The 13196-nt window shown below is 42.3% G+C and overlaps 1 protein-coding gene across 1 annotated transcript; it reads right to left on the bottom strand.

Annotated features, from left to right (window-relative positions):
- Positions 1-1317: 1317 nt before the first annotated feature.
- Positions 1318-11327, bottom strand: LOC140005578 (uncharacterized). The gene is made up of 4 exons (XM_072046582.1): positions 11109-11327; positions 10569-10994; positions 10086-10458; positions 1318-2024 (listed from the first exon to the last, which is right to left on the bottom strand). The coding sequence occupies exons 1-4, from the start codon at positions 11325-11327 to the stop codon at positions 1318-1320; spliced, it is 1725 nt and encodes a 574-aa protein (XP_071902683.1).
- Positions 11328-13196: the final 1869 nt, after the last annotated feature.

Here is a 13196-nt window from a genome sequence, read left to right as displayed (position 1 = left end):
TTTTTTACTCTAATGATTCAAACACAACACCAACAAACTCATGGATGAAACTTGGGCAGAAACAACACACGAAAATACTGGAATAATTCTGGAAAATTGCGGACAGCACACTAACAAGAAGCAAACGATTCGGACTTCACAAGAAACCCTTCCCACGATTTGACACAAAACCCTAATGACCTAGCAACAAAATTGATGGATAAAAACGGGCTCAAAACAACAAAAACAAGGGATGTAATGTGATACCTCTAACTAGCTCTGATTACCAACTGATACGAACATCGCCAACTTGTGACGAAACCCGCAAGAGACAGGCGCACAGGATCTAGAGGGACGGAGCACGTTTGGAGTTGATGATATCTTTACCCGTTAATCACGTGGCTAACGAACCTTGGTATAGTGTAGAAGACGCCACAATCTAGTGTGATTCTAGATTGATAAGTCAACTTGAAGATCCTAGGGAATTATTCTAAGAACTTCAGGAAAAGCTCACAAGAAGCCAATGAGAGAACTCTCAATTTTGTATTAAACCAAATCTGAAAAAAAATAATACAAGCAATAGTCCTATATATAATACTACTACTAGATGCTCGAAAATCCAAAAGGGACTTAGGGCTCCAAGGAAGGTCCGTGGCCCTTGCTAAGTTCGGCCAAAGGTAGTGGGCCTCCTACTCGGTCCTATGCTCAACATGAGCTTTATTGATCTAGGCCATAACTACTAATGCAATACTTAAACTTTAAATAACTATATGATTAACCATGATACTCCAGAAAGGGCTGTGGCCCTCAAACAAGGTCCTCTTCATCGAGTAAGGCCTCTACCAAGGTGATTTGTCTTTCATTCTCACTTGCAAGGCCTTCTATGGGCCGAGGCCTCCCAACTTGGGCTTGGGCAGCTTGTACTAGAAGTTGGAGTGCTTCCTTCATTTTCTTGACGCGTGCTCGAGTGACAGGGCCGAGGGAAACCTTCACTTGTTCTACTTGTATGGTCTACTCGATGTTCTCCTTCGCATCATTCCTCTCCTCTTGAAAAGGATTTGCCCTCAAATCTGATTCAAATTCTGCGAGAAAGGGACTAAAGTCAGTGACATTAAATGTGGCACTTATAGCTCCATACTCACCTGGGAGGTCCAACTTGTAAGCATTGTTGTTCACACGCTCAAGAACTTGGAAGGAACCGTCGCCTCAGGGGAGTAGCTTGCTTTGTCGTTGAACTGGAAACCTCTCTTCGCGAAGGTGCAACCAATCAAAGATCATTTGACGCCTTCCTTTGTTTGCTTGCTTCGCATATTGACTCGTGCGTTGCTCAATGTTGAGTCACACTTTCTCATGTAGTGCCTTCACAATATCTGCCCTTTTCTTTTCATCCAGATTGACACACTCAGACAACGGCAAAGGTGACAAATCCAAAGAAGTTAACGGGTTAAAACCATATACAACTTCAAAAGGTGAGAAACGTGTAGCACTATGCACAGTTCGGTTATAGGCAAACTCAACATGAGGAAGACATTCCTCCAAAGACTTAATGTTCTTTTTAATGATGGCACGCAACAATGTAGATAAAGTGCGATTAACAACTTCTGTTTGGCTATCCGTTTGTGGGTGACTTGAAGTCGAGAATAACAGTTTAGTACCCAATTTTCCCCACGATGTCTTCCAGAAATAGCTAAGAAATTTAACATCCCTGTCAGAAACAATAGTTCTAGGCATGCCATGTAACCTAACTATCCCACGAAAGAACAAATCAGCAATGTAAGAAGCATCATCCGTTTTGTGACAAGCAATGAAATGAGCCATTTTAGGAAATCTGTCAACTACCACAAATATGCTATAATGTCCTTTCCTAGACCTAGGCAACTCAAGTACAAAATTCATAGAAATATCGATCCAAGGTGTAGTAGGCACAGGTAAAGGGGTATACAAACCGAATGGTTGAGTCTTAGACTTAGCTTTGTGGCACACAATGCATCGACCAACCACACACGTTCCACATCTCTTCTCATCTTTGGCCAATAGAAGTGTTCCTGCAAAACAACCAAAGTCTTTGCAGCACCAAAGTGTCCCATTAGACTACCTGAATGTGCTTGATGGACTAACAATAGACTGAGGGATGCATAGTGATACGAACGTCGCCAACCTTGTGACGAAACCCGTAAAAGATTAGATTCAGGATCGACAAGAGGACACCAAGTTTGGAGCGGATGACCTCAACCCGTTAATCACGTGGTTAACGAACCTTGGTATAATGGTAGAAGACGCCACAACCTAGTGCGATTCTAGATTGATAAGTCACGAACACCTAGAGAAATTCTAAGGTATTCAAGAAGCCTTGGAGAAACCAAGAAAACTCTCAAAATCTGATTTATTGATTGAATGCCTAAATCCATTGGAAGTGTGGGCTATTTATAGCCTTACATAGAGATGAACAACTAAATGTGGAACTAGTCTAGAGTTGTGGTCTTGACTAAGACTAACAATTGTAGGCTTGACTATTTCCATAAGACTAAGAATTGTGGGCTTGACCAAACCTTATGAGGTCATCCCTTAGGTAAACAACCTTATGAGGTCATCGCTTAGGTAAATAACCTTATGAGGTCATCGCTTAGGTAAATAAGCAATGCTATGGACCATTAAGCCCTTATTACAATGACTTAATTAAAACAACAAATGTGACTAGAGAAGGGTCACACATGGTTCTCTTTGACGTGCACTACATGGATGGCTTTCATTCCTTCATGCTCAAGTCCCTCAATGACCTTGGGGACAATTTCTTGGCCTTGTATCTCATGAACAAGTCCTTGGAGTTCCTCCCTCATCTTCTTAGCTCGTGCTCGAGTTACGGGTCCTAGGGGAACTCGAATAGTTCGCAATGGTGTCTGTTGGTTCGTATCATCCCCCTCCTCTTCAAAAGGATTTGTCCTCAAATCAGCTTCATCGTCTGCAAGAAAAGGAGATAGATCAGAGACATTGAATGTAGCGCTCACATTGTACTCACCGGGTAGGTCCAGTTTGTAAGCATTGTCATTGATGCGCTTGATGACTTGGAACGGCCCATCTCCTCGGGGAAGTAATTTATTGCGCCTTTGGACTGGGAACCTTTCCTTGCGTAGATGTAACCACACCCAGTCACCAGGTTCAAACACAACGCGTTGGCGTCCCTTGTTAACCCGTTGAGCAACTTGGTCCATCCTTCGCTCAATGTTTAGGCGTACCTGCTGGTGTAATTTCTTGACAAAATCTGCTCGTTTAGCACCATCCATGTTAATGTGCTCAGAAGAAGGTAAAGGTGATAAGTCTAGTGGTGTTAAAGGGTTAAAACCATAGACTATTTCAAATGGTGAAAAATGAGTAGAACTATGCACCGTACGATTGTATGCAAACTCAACATGGGGTAAACACTCTTCCCAGGTTCTAATGTTTTTTCTAATGATGGCACGCAAGAGTGTAGATAGTGTACGATTGACAACCTCAGTTTGGCCATCAGTTTGTGGGTGACTAGTAGTAGAAAATAGCAATTTGGTACCCAATTTTCCCCACAAAGTTTTCCAAAAGTAACTCAAAAATTTGACATCCCTATCAGAGACAATTGTCCTAGGCATGCCATGCAATCTAATGATTTCTTTGAAAAATAAATCAGCAATGTGCGATGCATCATCTGTTTTGTGACATGGTATAAAATGTGCCATTTTTGAAAATCTGTCAACAATAACAAAGATGCTATCATTTCCCCTCTTTGACCTAGGCAACCCTAAAACAAAATCCATGGAAATGTCGGTCCAAGGTTCCTTAGGTACAGGTAAAGGACTATAAAGGCCATAGGGTTGAAGTTTAGACTTAGCTTTGTGGCAAGTAATGCATTTAGCCACCATTCGCTCCACATCTCGTTTCATCCTTGGCCAATGGAAGTGCTCTTGAAGGATAGCTAAGGTTTTAGCCACGCCAAAGTGTCCCATCAAGCCACCTCCATGTGCTTCCCTTGAGTTGCTCACCCACCGTGCTTGGAGTAGGCCATTCTCGAATTGCTTTAACCTTCTCCTCGTCCACTTTGATTCCCTGTTTACTCACAACAAAGCCTAGGAAGACAAGTTGATCAGTACAAAAGGAGCACTTCTTAAGGTTAGCATAGAGCTTTTCCCTTCGAAGTACATCAAGAACAAGCTTCACATGTTCAACATGCTCATCTAAGCTCCTACTATAAATCAGGATATCGTCAAAATATACAACTACAAATTTTCCAAGGAATGGACGAAGTACATGGTTCATCAATCTCATGAACGTACTAGGTGCATTAGTTAGTCCAAATGGCATAACTAACCACTCGTACAAGCCATGTTTGGTTTTAAAGGCTGTTTTCCATTCATCCCCCTCTTTCATCCTAATTTGATGATAACCGCTTTTTAGATCAATTTTAGTGAAAATCACAGCACCATATAGCTCATCTAACATATCATCAAGTCTAGGAATAGGGTGACGATATTTTACCGTTATTGCATTAACGGCCCTACAGTCAGTGCACATTCGCCAACTTCCATCCTTTTTAGGCACCAAGATGACGGGAACCGCACATGGGCTCAAGCTTTCTCGTGCCCATCCCTTTGTTAGAAGCTCTTCGATTTGGCGTTGGAGCTCCTTTGTCTCATCTGGACCCATTTTGTAGGCTGGTCTGTTAGGAAGTGGGGCACCTGGAACCAAGTCAATTTGATGCTCAATTCCCCTTATTGGTGGTAGTCCATTTGGAATCTCATCGGGAAAGACATCCTCATAATCCTGCAAAAGAGAGACAATACTAGATAGTAGAGTGTTAGTAAGATCACTTGTAACAACTAACACCTCTTTGCACAAAAGTACAAAGATGGGTGTATTAACACTCAAAACTTTTCTTACTGCATTGGCTTTTATCAATAGATTTTGCCTTTTCTCTCTCTTTTCAATTTTGGCCGGCTCACCATATGTTTTTTTCCTCTCAATTTTCTTGGCCTTATCATTTTCTGTTGAGCTCTCGGCTTTTTCTATTTTTTTCTTCTCATTCTCGAGCTCACTTTCCTTGATCAAGCTTTCTTGATCTTCACGAACTTGAATAGGAGTGAGTGGCACAAGCACAATCCTCTTCTCGCCTTGCTTGAAAGAGTATTTATTAGTAATGCCATCGAATGTAACTCCCTTGTCGAATTGCCATGGTCTCCCCAATAGTATGTGACATGCTTGCATAGGGACCACGTCACATAACACCACGTCCTCATACTTTCCAATTCGGAAAGGTACTTGGACTTGCTTGGTCACACGAACATCCCCGCTATCGTTCAACCATTGCAAACGATACGGTGTTGGATGTCGTAGAGTGGGTAGTGCTAGTTTCTCCACCATCAAGGCACTAGCAACATTAGCACAACTACCTCCATCTATGATCAAACTACATACCTTGCCTTTGATATAGCAACGGGTGTAGAAAATGTTCTCCCTTTGTGCATGGTCAGCGGCTTTCACTTGGGTTGCTAAGGCTCGTCTGACAACGAGTCCAACTCGTTCATCGATGGGCAATGCTTCCTCTTCTTCCTCTTCTTCCTCAAGGGATGGCAACTCCTCCTTCTCATCTTCATCATCAGTGAGAAACTCACCATTGGGTAAGATGATCATAGTGCGTTGGTTCGGGCATTGGCTAGCAATATGCCCTCGGCCTTGGCATTTGAAGCATCTAGTATCTCGATTTCGCCCCAAGCTCAACTCAATGGCAGTCTTTGGTGTTGCTTTAGACTCCCACTTAGTCGTATCCGGCCTCGGTCTTGAAGGGATGGAATTACTCGGCCCTTTATCCTCTTTCTTTGGTGGTGTAGTTCGGGGATAAGAGGGTGAAAAGTTGGAGTAACTCCGAGTTGAACCCTTCCTCTTAATCCTTCTTTCAATCTTGATGGCCTTCTCCACCAAGTCCCCAAGTTCCACATAGTGGTGTAACTCCACTTGATCAGCAATTTCGGGCCTTAATCCGTTCAAGAAGCGTGCCATTGTTGCTTCTCGATCCTCCATGATGTCTGCCCGTAGCATGAGTATTTCCATTTCCTTGTGATAGTCCTCGACACTTCGTGCTCCTTGGTTGAGGGTTTGAAGCTTTTGGTACAAGTCACGGTAGTAGTGACTTGGTACGAAACGCTTCCTCATTAGTCGTCTTAGCTCCGTCCAAGTTTGTATGGTAGGTTCACGACTCCTCCTTCGACTAGTAGAGAGTTGATCCCACCACACAACGGCGTAGTCGGTGAATTCGACCACGGCCAACTTGACCTTTTGCTCCTCCGAGTAAGTATTGCAATCGAAGACAAGTTCAATCCGCTTCTCCCACTCTAAGTAGGCATCGGGGTCTGATCGTCCTTGGAAAGGCGGAATTTTCATCTTTATGCCCGGAATGTGGTCATTTGAAGGCCTAGCTTCACGCTTGGACCTACTTTGCTTATGCTCATAGTTGTTGTCTGAGTTAGAGTCGGTAGACTCATGTGCATAAGCCTTTCCACGGCTGCCTTTGGAGCTTCCATGAGACAACTCTAAGCTGTCAATGCGTTGGTGCATTAGTTCAAGTTTTTGGTCCATCATGCGTCCCAATTCGCCTTTGATTGCTTCTGTGAAAAGTTTAAGATCAAAAGCTTGGGAGCTTGCTCCCCCCTCGTTAGCCATGGTAGGGTAAAAAAAATAATAATGGAAAGAAGCAAAGTTTATCTCGCACACTTCCTCACGTGTTTACTCTCGCTCTCGTGTTTGAACACTCTAATGAACTCACCAAGGTATTTTCAAGGCTCCTCGGTCAACTCCTCGAAGAAGTTAGAACTCCTTCTAGTGTGGATCGACTTACCAACCAGGGTCACAAGATTGTAGCACTTTGAACGAAAAAAAAACAAAAGATGAAGAGACTGACCACGACTCAATGAATGACTCAGAGTTGAATTTTAAGGATCCTAGACAAAACTCTACCCAAAACTGGAATTTTGAGCTGCTGGTTGCTGCATTCCTGGTCAGTGTTTTGGTAGGTAAATGGACACTTAGAGGATTCAGAATGACACTTAAAACTGACCTAATGATGCACAAAAATTTCCAGAATTAATGATTGGACAGAAATTCCCCAATGGTTGCAAAGATGGAATCCGAATGGAAGATGAATTTGTGTTGCGGTAGGACTGTTTTGGAAACCCAAGGCTGACTTTTCTTCCTTAATCCTTTGGAAACAAGGATTAGTCTTCCTATTTGCTGGTTCCCATAAATTCTAAGGTCAAGTTCAAGATTGGAACTGATTTGGTTGTTTTTGGGAACAAGGGTGGAAAATTTGACTTTGAACAGGTTGGAAAATTTGACTTGAATAGGTTGGGAAATTTGACTTGACTAGGCTGAATATTCTTCTTCTTCCTTTGTTTTTGTTTTCTAATCAGCCAAGAAGAGTCAAATTTCGTGGCTAAAATGTTCTTAGTCAAGAAAGAAGATTGTTGTGGTGAAGACAAGGATTTTGGCAGCTGAAATTTTGCAGCCTTGTTGTTTACCAAGATTTGGTTCCCAAAACCCAGAAACTTCAAGATTCTTTCAAGAATTCAAGATGTTAATTTCCAGAATTCAAGAAACACAAAATTGAAGATGATTTCCTCCCCAAACAATCCAAGATTTCACGATTTGATCAAGACAGATTTTGGTTGGCTTCAAGAATCCCAACTAAAGTTCCAAGAACTTCAAGATTGTGGTTTTAAACAATCAGGAACTTCAAGAAACCCAAGTTTTGATCAAGACAGATTTCCAGGAATTTTTGTAAGGTTAGCTAGCTATTTTTTTTTTTTTTTGTATGTAAACAAGAACACAAGGTAATAACTAGATAGGACTCTAAAACCCTTGCTACAAATTGATTTTTTTTTTTTTCGGATGAACAGTAACCTCGAATGATCAAATAGAACAAAAGACTGGAATTAAATGGATATAACAGGATAGAAACAAGACACAAACACAAACAAAGAATCAAGAATAAGACACAAAAAAAAAGGCTGGACCAAACAAGGCTAACCACAGCAATTAACAACAACTAGACGCAAGTTTACGATGCAACAAATCTGGAAAAATAACGCAAGAACACGATGCAACAAATCTGGAAATTGCGGACAGCAAACTTAGAACACGAAAACAGAATTTTGGACAACTTGACTCGAAAGGAAATAAATAAAGGGATATAACGTGATACCTCTTAACTAGCTCTGATTACCAACTGATACGAACGTCGCCAACCTTGTGACGAAACCCGTAAAAGATTAGATTCAGGATCGACAAGAGGACACCAAGTTTGGAGCGGATGACCTCAACCCGTTAATCACGTGGTTAACGAACCTTGGTATAATGGTAGAAGACGCCACAACCTAGTGCGATTCTAGATTGATAAGTCACGAACACCTAGAGAAATTCTAAGGTATTCAAGAAGCCTTGGAGAAACCAAGAAAACTCTCAAAATCTGATTTATTGATTGAATGCCTAAATCCATTGGAAGTGTGGGCTATTTATAGCCTTACATAGAGATGAACAACTAAATGTGGAACTAGTCTAGAGTTGTGGTCTTGACTAAGACTAACAATTGTAGGCTTGACTATTTCCATAAGACTAAGAATTGTGGGCTTGACCAAACCTTATGAGGTCATCCCTTAGGTAAACAACCTTATGAGGTCATCGCTTAGGTAAATAACCTTATGAGGTCATCGCTTAGGTAAATAAGCAATGCTATGGACCATTAAGCCCTTATTACAATGACTTAATTAAAACAACAAATGTGACTAGAGAAGGGTCACACATGGTTCTCTTTGACGTGCACTACATGGATGGCTTTCATTCCTTCATGCTCAAGTCCCTCAATGACCTTGGGGACAATTTCTTGGCCTTGTATCTCATGAACAAGTCCTTGGAGTTCCTCCCTCATCTTCTTAGCTCGTGCTCGAGTTACGGGTCCTAGGGGAACTCGAATAGTTCGCAATGGTGTCTGTTGGTTCGTATCACATAGTTTTTCAACTCGAAACAAATAACCATCATGCATAAAAAAGTGATCCAACCTAGATTGTAAGCATTGTGCATAGCATTCACTAAAATCTGGATCTTTTGCATATAACTCCTTGATGGTTTCAAAACCAAGTAGCTTAGTGTTGAGTAAGGTAAGTAAAGAGTACCTGCGTGACAAGGCATCAGCTACTACATTGATTTTACCTGTCTTATACTTGATCATGTATGGGAAAGTCTCAACAAAAGCAATCCATCGGCATGCCTTTTGTTCAACTTTTGTTATGACTTCAAGTGTTTGAGTGACTCGTGATCAGTATGACTGACGAACTCCCTTGCTCTCAAATAATGTTGCCATGTTTCGAGAGCCCTAATGAGGGAGTATAGCTCCTTATCGTAGGTGGAGTAGTTCAAGGCTGCCCCACTCAGCTTCTCGCTAAAGTAGGCCTACCCTCTTGCATTAACACAGCTCCAATGCCAACACCTGAAGTATCACATTCGATTTCAAACATCTTGTCAAAACTAGGCAAAGAAAGTACAGGTGTGTGCGTGAGTTTGTGTTTAAGTAATTGAAATGCCTTATCTTGGTCAGCTCCCCAATGAAAGGCGACATTCTTCTTGATTACGGCAGTCAACGGAGCGGCAATGGTGCTGAAATCTCGCACAAACCTGCGGTAAAAACTAGCTAATCCATGGAAGCTCTTTACTTCGCTCACAGTCTTTGGTGTCGGCCATTCTTGGATGGCTTTCACCTTCCTTTTATCTACCTGTATTCCCTATGCACTAATAACATATCCTTGAAAGACCAACTGATTTGTGCAAAAAGAACACTTTTTCAAGTTAGCATACAAACTTGCTTGGCATAAGGCATTTAAAATAACACGTAAATGCTTCTATGTGTTCATCAAGATTTCGACTAGAGACTAAGATATCAAGAAAAGGGCGTAGAATATGATTCATTAACCTCATGAATGTATTAGGGGCGTTAGATAAACCAAAGGGCATGACTAGCCATTTATACAACCCATAAGTAGTCTTAAAAGCCGTTTTCCATTCGTCCCCGTCCTTCATTCGGATTTGGTGATACCCACTTTTAAAATCAATTTTCATGAAAATTACAGCCCCATTTAGTTCATCTAGCATGTCATCTAACCTAGGTATAGGATGACGATACTTTACCGTTATCGAATTGATGGCTCTGCAATCCACACACATGCGTGAGCTTCCATCCTTCTTTGACGCCAAGATGATGGGGACGGCACAGGGACTTAGGCTTTCATGCACCCAACCTTTCTTAAGCAGTTCGTCCACTTGCCTTTGTAGTTCCTTGGTTTCCTCGGGACTCATGCGATAGGGGGCTTTATTGGGCAATGGTGAGCCCGGAATGAGGTTTATTTGGTGCTCAATGCCACGGATGGGAGGTAGTCCATCCGGGATCTCCTCAGGAAACATATCCTCAAATTCCTGCAACAATGAGATAACACGGGGTATCATGAAAATATACAGTGGTTAAATTTATATGGTAGTTATGATGGTAGTTATATGGTAGAAGCAAGCATAACTTCTTTACATACTATCATAAGCAAGTGTTGGTAAGAAAGTAAAGCTTTCTTTACATCCCTGGCTTTTGCGAGCATGCTTTGCTTCCTCTCAGTTCTCTTCTCAAGGGCCGAACCATTTAAGGCCAGTTTTCCCTCACTCTTCTCGGCTCCTTTCAATTTCCTTTGCTCCTCGTGTTCTTGTTGCAACCGGACTTGGTCCTCGTGCACTTGTTTAGGAGTGAGAGGCACAAGTGTGACTTTCCTGTTGTCGTGCATAAAGGTGTACTTATTGGTGAAACCATCGTGGCTAGTTCTTTCATCATATTGCCATGGTCTCCCCAATAGCACATGAGTAGCTTGCATTGGCACGACATCATAGAGGACTTTATCCTCGTATCGACCAATGCGGAATAGGATCTCGACTTGCTTTGTGACTCGCACATCTCCACTGTCGTTCAACTATTGGAGCCTATATGGATGTGGATGCTTGACTGTAGGAAGCGAGGCCTTCTCCACTAGTGTCATACTTGCCACGTTTGTACAACTCCTGGGATCAATTATAAGACTACACACCTTGCCTTTTATGTGACAACGTGTGTAGAAGATGTTTCCCCTTTGTTGGCCATTTTCTTCCTTTACTTGAGCAGTTAGCACCTTTTGAACCACTAAGTCGAGTTGTTCATTCGTTGGTATTTCCTCACTAGAATCGGCATCCTTCTCTCCCAACGATGGTACTCCTTTATAGCTGTCTTCTTCATCCGTCACTACTTCTCCATTTTCAAGTAAGAGCATGGTTCGTCGATTTGGACACTGAGATGCGATGTGACCAAACCCTTGGCATTTGAAGCACTTGATCTCATGGTTATGGGCTTTAGAGGCGTCAGTCACCGCCTTGGTATCCTTCCCGAAGCTCCCATAATCGGTTTCTTCTCCTTCGTAGGCGGATATGTTCTCCAATTCGAGCTAACCGGTGTACTAGTGAGTCGAGTGGCATCCCTCCTCTTGAGGCGACGCTCCACTTTGGAAGCTTTGTCCACCATGTCCGTGATTTCCACGTAGTGATGCACCTCCACTACCTCTGCAATCTTGGGTCTCAACCCAGTTAAGAACTAGCCATTGTCGCTTCCCGGTCCTCCACTACATCGGCACGTAGCATGGCTATTTCCATCTCCTTGAAACAGTCATCTACACTTCGAGACCCTTGACTCAAGTTTTGTAGTTTTTGATAAAGGTCTCGGTGGTAGTGACTTGGAATGAACCGTTTCCTCATCAACCTGCGAAGTTCATGCCATGTGGTCACAGGTAGTTCTCCACATCTCCTTCGGCTAAGTCGCACTTGATCCGACCAGATAATGGCGTAATCCGTGAACTCGAGAGTGGCAAGCTTTACCTTTTGGTCCTCCCTATAGTCTTGACATTCGAAGATCATCTCGATGCGTTTCTCCCACTCCAAGTAGGCATCCGGATCGGATTTCCCTTGGAATGAGGGGATTTTGATTTTGATCTCTTTGAGTGCATCATCGTTCCTTCTTTGGTCTTGGTGAGCATATCTAGGCCGTCGGTCTTCCTCATCTCCGCCATGCATAGGACCGGATTCATCCCTATTGCTTCCTCCATGAACCGAGTTACTTCGTTGTTGATGGTTCTCAAGTTGGTCTATTCACTCATGTAGGGATTCAAGGGACATGTCCATCCTCCATTGGAACTCACTCGTCAAGGCCTCCATGTTAAGTTTATTGTCAAAAGCGTGAGAATCCATGCTAAGGTAAACCTGTAAAAAGAGTTAGCAAAGACACAAGGGTATATTGCCTTTGACGCTCCCTTACGTGTTTACACTCAACTCTCTTGTGTCACTCAAAATTACCCACTCTAATGATCTCACAAATAACCCTTATTGGCCTTTGTTTGCCTCTCTTGAAAAAATCAGAAAATTTCCTCCAAGGAGCTCCAATGTCGACGTTCAACCACGTATCAAACAGTGAATGAAGCAAGGGGTCAAACTGGAACAAACTCAGGTATATGACACAATTAAGATGCTGTTTAATGACTCAAATAATGTAGGAAAGCAATCCTAAGATGATCGATACTAGACGCGACTCACAACTCAAAGCTGAAATTTGGAATCCTAGAAAGACTCCAACCCGAAAACTGGAATTTTGAGCTGCTGTTTTTGCCGAGTTCTGGTCAGTATTTTGGAGGGAAAAAGGTGCTTTTGTGGTGTTCAAATAATGCCAGAATCAGCCCTCAAATTTCAGCCAATTCGGTTTGCAACAACTAGTCCAACCAATTTAGGAAACTCAAGAATCCAAGGGTGATTTGGATAAGGTCTTTGTAGCGGTTTAGGAAACTGGTTTGGGGTGTTTTTGGGGCTATCCAGGTCATTTGAGGTTGTTGGAATTCAGTCGAGAATAGGAAGCTCAAGATATTGAAGCCAATTAAGATTTGGAAGCCAACCAAGAATTGGAAACTCAAACCAATCAAGATTTGGAAATCTGATTTCCCTTGAGCCGAATGTCTCTCGTTCCTCTTTTTTTTTGTTTCGTTTCTTTTCTTCTTTTTTTGTCTTTTGTTCAAGATTTCGGCTCTTCAAGGATCACAATTTCAGATTATACCACAAGATCAAGAAGCGGATGCAAGGTTATTCAAACTTTCAAGAAACCC

Source organism: Coffea arabica, chromosome 4e (assembly GCF_036785885.1).
Source record: "Coffea arabica cultivar ET-39 chromosome 4e, Coffea Arabica ET-39 HiFi, whole genome shotgun sequence".
Taxonomy (NCBI): Eukaryota; Viridiplantae; Streptophyta; class Magnoliopsida; order Gentianales; family Rubiaceae; genus Coffea; species Coffea arabica.
Note: the sequence above shows the minus strand (reverse complement) of the source record. Positions and strands in the feature narration are given on the sequence as shown.

Bases quoted from the DNA above. Each gene is read 5' to 3' on its own strand.
- LOC140005578 (XM_072046582.1), bottom strand. From the start codon at position 11,327: ATGCTCTTACTTGAAAATGGAGAAGTAGTGACGGATGAAGAAGACAGC. The intron at 10,995-11,108 runs GTGTGTAGTCTT...AGGCTCCAATAG, and splicing joins GTTGTCACATAAAAGGCAAG to TTGAACGACAGTGGAGATGT. The intron at 10,459-10,568 runs GTATGTAAAGAA...TCATTGTTGCAG, and splicing joins ACCAACACTTGCTTATGATA to GAATTTGAGGATATGTTTCC.